Genomic DNA, 8,331 nt, shown 5'->3' on the forward strand with positions numbered 1-8,331 from the left:
TGTAAAAAGTTTAGATTGAAAATAATTTTTTACGAATTAAAAGCTCTTGTAAATACTTTCGAAATAGTCTATAAGAGGAATTTTAATCATAACGTTGCACGATGTGAACACTTAACAAAAAAGTATTACTTGAAAAATCTCAACTTAAAAGTATACTTCCTTTTTATTCTTGCAAAGAAAGAGTAGCGCAAAAATAAAAAGTGGATTTAAAAATCTACGCGTAGCAACAAACGAAAAAAAAATTTCAGGATAAAAAAGTGCACCGAGTACAGTCACAAAAAAGGCGAGTAAATACAAAGGATATAAGTACAAGCGTAGCGGATTTTCTAGTAGTATTTCCGACTTTTTCTCAGCTGGCTGGAGTTGCTTTGAGCTTATATACTTTGAAATTGCCGAGACCTGTCACCTCGTTCGTTTTTCTGCAATAGTGCACCTCAGTTTGTTAAAATTTTAAAGGTGTATTGAACAATACGTATGTGTAAATATCTATTAGAACTCGATTTTTACAGATAATAGATGTGTAATATTTAGAATTTTGCTTAATTGCGAATTAATATATTAGAATTACTTATTATCTAATTATACTATAACACCAAATGGATTATTAATCACTACAATCAGCGTCTCTTTTTGCTTTCAGATCTCTTAAATGATATTAGTCTTTTTATAAATCTGATAAAAAATATTATGAATAATGCAAATATAACCAATGGCATTATGATTGTAACAAAAAATATATCTAACAATGATATTTGCCACCACTTTAAATCCATTGCTGGCGATCTCAACGAATTTTTTCCATTTCTGATGACATATTCAATCCAATATATAGCTGTGCTCAGTGGACTTTGTGGCCTATCGCGAAATAATTTTGACAACCTCTTCACATTTTCACTGCAAAATAATTTTATGATCAGATAATATATATCATTAGCAAAAATTAATATAGGATCGGCTTACCCGTATTCACGAGTTTTTAAAATATTATCAATGGCTTGATCAAACTCCTTCTGTGTCATATATCTGAAATCAACCACTGTAGCAACTTTTAATCTCACATAATTTTGAGCATTTGTCCACTGATCGGCCAGCAGTGGTATGCAAATCATTGGTACACCGTAAAAAACAGCTTCTTGCGTTCCAAGTAAACCACCATGAGTTATGAATGCTTTGACGTTAGGATGGTCTGAAAAATACAAGAATGCAAGATGTATGTCAGAATGGCAAGACTCATTGAAATTGGAGCAAGCATACTTAAAACTTTTTCTTGGGGTATCCATGGAAGAGTGTGTATGTTAGATGGTAACTTTTTAGTCAATTCTTCTAATTTTGCAATTCGCATAAGCACTTTGACTGGGGTTAGCTTTCTCAGAGATTCCAGTATTATATCTAATACATGATCGGGAAATGTTTCAATTCGGAACATCGATCCAAGCGAAAAATATACCACACCGTCTTTGCTGTCGTCGAGCCATTTTTTCAGATCCTGCACATAAATCAGGTTAACGATGCGAGAAAATAAGCGGTATTGAAAGTCAAACACTTATCGTGATAATTACGACATCGAGCTCGAGTCCATCATTTTTTATATGCAAACCACCAACTTCCACAACGCCAGTAGTCAATGGCTTGACACCGTTGATCGGAAAGTATGTGTTCATCAAAACCAACGACACGCTCTGCTCGAGCTCTCGGATATTCGGAGCATCAGGCCCGTAATATTTTTTCAACAAATCACTTTGATATTGCGTTTGATGAAGATAGGAAAATTTCAAGCGATAAAATATGTAAGCGTTAACGAGACGAGCCCAAAATCCGTTGCCCTCCGGTACAGTTTTCATGTTGTTGGGGGAGAAAGCTATGTTTTCGGGGTTGCCAATCATGTCATGCATCCATGGATACATCGCCGTTGTGCTGACGAGCACAACTGGTATATTCCAGCGGTGCGCAAGAATCATGTAACAATGATAGTTCATCATCTGCGTAAGCGCGTAGAAAATATAAGCTTTAAAAATGAAATTTCTTCAGTAATAAAGTATATATTCATACTGACGTGTAAAATTATGATGTCATAGGGTGGATCTTTCGGTGGATTTTCAGCCAGCTTTAACAATTCTGGATGGCCAATATTTTTGCAAATAGCATTTCCAAGTAAACCCATCAAACTGTAATTACTATTAAAATTTACGACGAATTCGTCGATTCTTAGTGTTTTCGAAGTTAAAACTGAATGATCGGGCAACGTCATGATTTGTTTGTAGCTCGTATTATTTTCATTCAAAGGAAAAGTATTGATTAAATCCACGTTGTGGCCTTTTTCAATGAGTCCTTTGAATAATTGATTGATCATTATGAAATGGCTTTTGATTGGTAGAGAATAAATGCCCAATATTCGATAAGCACTGCAGCAACCTATCACTTCAAAAGTCACGAGTAGCAAAATCAATTTGTTAATCAACATTTTGAAAATTCCAGTTAACAGTTCACATGTGCACAAGTAAACGTCATTTGCACAAATTAATTTTTACACTTATTCGTTGTTACCAATTCAGAGGACTGCAACTGACTGAGATGACTCGAAGAAACATTTTGCTTGGAGTTCTGTGCAAACGTCGAACGTCATTCTTGTTTGTAAAAAGATTAAACGTTAAATTTATATAATTTATACTTTTTGCTCATCATTGAATCGAAAAAAGTAGTAAATTGCGTCTCTGGTAAATGAGGTGTGATATTACGTAATTACCTTTTAATCTAAAAATTAAACGTCACGCGTCGCACCTATCTTATTTATGCATTATGCAATACAAGTATCTTGAAACCATTTCAATGATAAATAATTCAAATTAAATACCGAAGTATTTAATTAGACGGGCAACATTTTTGACACGCCTTTTTTAATTTTGCTCAGAAGTAAAAGCGATTCAACGCAACGCGATATTATAAATATTTTGCTTTCAAAACGTCGAACTACATAGATATGGATCCGGTCCTATCTTTTTGTCAAAATAATGCGTTCACTCTTTTCATCAACTTATATATTTTCATCTCCTTTTCATGCGCGTGCGCCATTCAGTGACTCATTGTTTATATACTTTTGTATATTGTAGAAAACAAGCTCGTGCCGACCTCCTGTGACGTGAGGTATAAAATTTAATCAAGAAACGGAAGTTTCATTTAGGTTCTAGGGGAATTTGTTATGATTGCTTTAATCAACTTGAACGTTTGGTATTCAGTTGAAGCTAGAAACATCTGAAACAAGCTTTTTTCATTTTATTTCGAACAAAATAAACAGTTTTCTATACAACAATATCGGCGTAGTCTTATTATTGTTTCTTCAAATGCCGCTCCCATAAAACGAGCAATCAGCTCGATAAAAACTGATACGTCAAAGCACAGAGTATTAGAAATATAATTGAAAATTCAATTATACACTGGCAGATCGCAGTGCAATTAATTCAAAGTAGCTCTACCGTTTTCCGTCCAATTATTCCTGCAAATCTACATTTCGCTCGACTTTTGACTAGACAATCAGGTATGACATCAGCAGCACACTATGCTGCCGCCTCCGCCCTTGTGACTGCTCTTCAGGTATATACTGCTCCGAAAGCTTCTATCTCTTCGTGTGATGTCGCAAGTGCGACAAAGTTCCTTAAACCATCTAGTTTTCTGCCAGCCTCACAGCCCAAGAGCAAACGAACGCGCTCTGGAATGTAAAATAGCTTAAATGCACAAGACAAGAGATTACCTCGGAAATCGAAGTAATTAACATTTCGTATATACTCTATATATAGCAGCTTGCGACGGTCTATATATACTCCCACCGGTTTCAAAGCTTCTTTTGTCAAATACCTCGGTGCGCGCGAATAGCTTTTCGTTGCTTCGCCGTAGCAAAAAGTTTTCCGCTGCATTTCACCTCGCCATCACCTTGGCAGCCCTGCAAGCTACTAGCGAAAAGCTCGTGGGCGAAAAATGTTCAATTAAGACAGTTGAATAGCCCTTTGCATAAATTCGTTACGTAGAAAAAAACGCCAAGTTGATTTTTTCTCTCAAGCGCTGCAAACAGAATGAAAGGACGATTTCGTAGAAAATAATTATATGCTTTTTGAAATACAGCTACGGTAAGCTTTTTAATTTAGAAAAGTTATTGTGGAAAATGTGCGTCGATCAAAATGACATTGCGCATGCAAATCGTTTCATTTGAATGGATATTGCATCGAAAAAATTTCAATAATCTATATAGTTACTAGACAGCTTGTACACGAGTTGTAGTAAGTAAGAGCATGTACCACAACATGCAACTGAAAAAAGAAAGTAATAAAAAATTTTTATGTCAGCAGACACCGCAGCGCGCTCCATTTCAAGGCAAAAAAGCCCAAGTAGAGCTACTATATCTTTTCCAGCATCTTGTATATAATAGTTTATACAACGTGGCATCGTATATAGTCCTTTGACGAGACAAAAAGGGGAAAAGTTTTTTCCTTCTATCTCTCTCGCTCTGGTGCTCGCTTTTGCCTGTAGCTATACTTTAACGGTGCGACTTCGTTATTTTATAATTGGCACTATCCGGCTTCTTTCATGAATTATTAAGAGCGTAGATAAAGCCACGGAATATCGACGAACTTACTTGTTTGTCTACCACTCATATATTTCGATTTTCGTGCGACCTATCAGATTATATTTCCATTATAGTCTTTTATATCTTTCATGATACATTTATATAAGATTTTGAATAAAAACTGTTAATCTTCATCAACGCTCAGCTTAGTTCACTATTTATTATTATTAATATTTTATAATCATACATAATGTTTAAAAGGCATTAATTTCATAGATGTAAAAGTGGCTCGATAAAACCATGAAAATTCCTTAACAAAGTCATTTATACAGACCTTAAATTTGCCATCGTAATTCGAGCCGTCACAAAAAGCATATCTCGACGCAATCGACGAAGTTCATAACTCATAAATTCTCGCTTATACTCGGACATCAATCAATCTCTCATTGCTTAGGCCTCTACTCTGTATATATGCGAGTGACAAATCAAAATGCCCGTGTATACGCACAATACCACGCATCGAACCCCCGTGCGCTACGCCATTTCATCACCTTGTTCATGTGCGCGGTATTGTCACGTAGCTCGAATGGTGCAGTTGACCGTTGCCGGCGCAACGCTTATCGTTCGATCGGGCGCGACATCACGAACTTGCGGGGGCACATTATGAAATGAAAGTTTGATCGCGTTGCGTGTACGGAGCGGACACTCACACAAACATATTTATACCTTTGAATGGATAGCCCTGCGAGGAAGGCAGATGACTGCGCAAGTTTTCCCTCTCTCTATTTCCAGGCTTTCCTTTGATGTCCCTCATAAAGAGCAGGGCGTTCTCGTACACTTGTAATACATACATTCGCCGCATCTCATATTACGTAATATATATTGCGTCTCTGCATAAAGCGCGCCACGAGATCCTTGTTCCTCTTCTATTCGACGAGCTTTTTTTATTGTGTTTGTCGAACAAAATCGTAGCTTTTTGTTTCTAATGAACCGGCGCTTTGTCGGACCGACTCGGCTCTCGGATTCCTTTGCTCTTGTATTGCATTGGTGCGTGTCTGCAACTAGAAAAAAAAATGAAAGTCAAAGCGAGAGTGAGAGGGTGATACTTCGATGATTGTTTAGATGTATATATAGGCCGTACGCTTGCCGTAGGCTTTGTTGGGCTCACCCTTGCTGTGAGCGACGCAATGCAAAGCTTTACGTACGCGCACTCCAGTCCCGTCTAGTTCAGTTTTGTATTGTTTCGACTTGCTTTGAACGACCGTTGCAAAATGAAGAAATCACACCGTTTCTATGATTTGCGCGCAGCGTTTATATCTGCTACACGTAGGTTTTTTTCATTCCTTTCGCAATGCACTCGACTGGATCGACAGCCGAGCGCTGCATGCCGAAAAACTAATTGTCTCGGATGAAAATATTCGGTACATCGGTGTTATTGTTTCGCCTGTATATACCTCAAATACATCTCGTTGGAGTTATCAACAATTCTAATAGAGCAAACATTTGTGTTTACGTTTGGTTACATTAGTATATATTGCGGTAGAAGAGTACATATGCACAGGCAAACTGGTGAGACGGTCAATTCAATAGCAAACCCATCATAATGGCACGAGGCGCCAACAGCGCAGTAGTAGCGGCAACGGCTGTGCAATATGCGAACACGCTGGGTTATATTATGCTCCCTATATAGTCGCAGCTAGCGTACTGCGAAGCTGCTGCTGCAACAACAGTGTGTCAAAGCCCGGCTCGGGGAGATACACCGACGCAGGAATCTGCCGTGCAGCGGCGATCCGTGAGCCTATACACGGTGCAGCGCTGCTGTTCAATTACGTCAAGTGGCGAACGAGCGGCGTCGACGACGATGACTTCGGCAACAGTAACAGCAGCGACGGTCAAGCGTGATGGCGATGTGGCGGTGTAGAGCTTCTGGCGGCGCGTCCGTACCTTGCGACGATATTATTCCTTTCACGCCCTCCCCAATGCACCGCGGCTAGCAACGTTATAATTACTCGGCGAGCAGCCCCGCACGCGGGAGTTAATTTCGTTCTACGTCGCCGGAATGTCACTGACACACACACGTAGGGGCTCCTACATGCGCAGGCATATTCGTGAAATTACGTAGGCGGACAGTGGCCCTCGGGGGCAGCGCGTCGCTCGCGCCTGGATCGCTACTTTTCGAGAGTATATGAGAAAGCCGAGCGTGAGAGCGAAAGTCCACGTTAATTGAGAAGTTTCCAGCCCCGTCCGTCCGTTCGTAGGTCCATGTACGCGAGCGCACCTCGCCGACGTGTACCGCACCCTCGCACGCTGCGTCTCGGTACACGCGCGCAGCTACGTATGTGATTTGTATCCGCGCGCGTGTACGCGTACATCTAGACGCGCGCCGAGTAGCGCACTTGTCGTTAAGTGTACTTTCCGGCCGTAGTTCGCTGGCGGACTCAAGAGAGATGATTGGTTGCTTTGAGGGAATATATTTGCCGGGCTATTGCTTTAATTCTCGCTGAATTCGTATGTGTACACGAGACCGACGACGATATCTGCTATTCGTGTGCGCGACCATCTCTATAAAGCGAGCACTGAATCTACATCAATTTCTTTCAAATTCTCTCGACTCTATTTACTCGTACTTTGTCCAAACGCATAAGATTTACGCTATATTTTTCGTTTCACTTGAACATGAAATGTTATGTGCAGTCGAGTTAAGCTACAACAGTACACGATGAGCATGCAATTCTGTTTCAAATTATAATTTATCCTCATAAGATTGCACTTTTCAAAGTCTTACTTGCGTGCGCGATCAATTTCTCTATAAAGAGTATTATAATAACATTATACAATAAAGCAAAAGCGACTTGTACGTGCGCCATTTCGATAAGTGCTGCAAAGACAAAGTCGCTTCTAGCCTGCAAATTCATCGCTCGTTCGCTTTAATTAACGAAATTCATTAAAATATACGTTGCAGGGATGGAAAGTGCGGCACAAAATTATAAATAAACACATACACAGCTGTATACGAACGGTATAGTTCTCGTGGCGCATTCGCATTCGTCAAAGGCCGTATACCGCTGTGACAAGAGCAAAATGCGCCGCTATATGATAATGTTCCCAGCGTACTTTTATAAATACACAATAAAAATCCTATGTATTATATACAGATGTATAAGGTACGTAATGTTTATGATACATACGCCACTATTCAAAGTCTCGGTAAATACGTAAATGTTTAGCAGTTTGCGTGATTGTGCGCGCGAGGTGCATAACACAGCAATAAATTTTCTATCCGTATGCACGTATAACACACGAAGTTCGAGCTTTTTTTATCAACTTACGTTGCACAAAAGTACTCTTACACTGTGAATGATTTTTGGAACATGCAAGTTTACATGAATATATTTCATGCTTATCAATAGACTGTTACATTGTTATTGCACAAGAATGAGTTTGGGTGCTATCGTTGCTATGACTCGTTTACGGAAAATGTAAAGAAAAATCGTAAAAATGTTTATATCACGTGTAACCCATTTTCTATGCATTTTTTCAATTTATGAGAACAAAACCTGCAAGTCCAAACGATAGTTGTGCAAGATAAAATTGCATATGGCACGTGATATGCAGGTCTGTACGAAAAATTCGCGCGACATCAGCTGGATAAAATCGCGTATCGCGTCGGTACATTGCGCTCTGTCTTTCTCTATGCTCGTTGGTATATGCTTGTACACGCCATATCGCGTATTATACATCAGAAAACGAGTCCAGCCAAGAGAAATAATAGAGAG

The 8,331-nt window shown here is 39.2% G+C and overlaps 1 protein-coding gene across 1 annotated transcript; it reads right to left on the minus strand.

Annotated features, from left to right (window-relative positions):
• Nucleotides 1-473: 473 nt before the first annotated feature.
• Nucleotides 474-2,578, minus strand: LOC106658741 (UDP-glucuronosyltransferase 2B15-like). The gene is made up of 5 exons (XM_014380838.1): nucleotides 2,054-2,578; nucleotides 1,560-1,979; nucleotides 1,255-1,486; nucleotides 961-1,186; nucleotides 474-894 (listed from the first exon to the last, which is right to left on the minus strand). The coding sequence occupies exons 1-5, from the start codon at nucleotides 2,459-2,461 to the stop codon at nucleotides 618-620; spliced, it is 1,563 nt and encodes a 520-aa protein (XP_014236324.1). The 5' UTR covers nucleotides 2,462-2,578; the 3' UTR covers nucleotides 474-617.
• Between the last annotated feature and the right edge of the window lie 5,753 nt (nucleotides 2,579-8,331).

This window comes from Trichogramma pretiosum, unplaced genomic scaffold, assembly GCF_000599845.2.
Source record: "Trichogramma pretiosum strain Unisexual culture from Peru unplaced genomic scaffold, Tpre_2.0 scaffold16, whole genome shotgun sequence".
Taxonomy (NCBI): domain Eukaryota; kingdom Metazoa; phylum Arthropoda; class Insecta; order Hymenoptera; family Trichogrammatidae; genus Trichogramma; species Trichogramma pretiosum.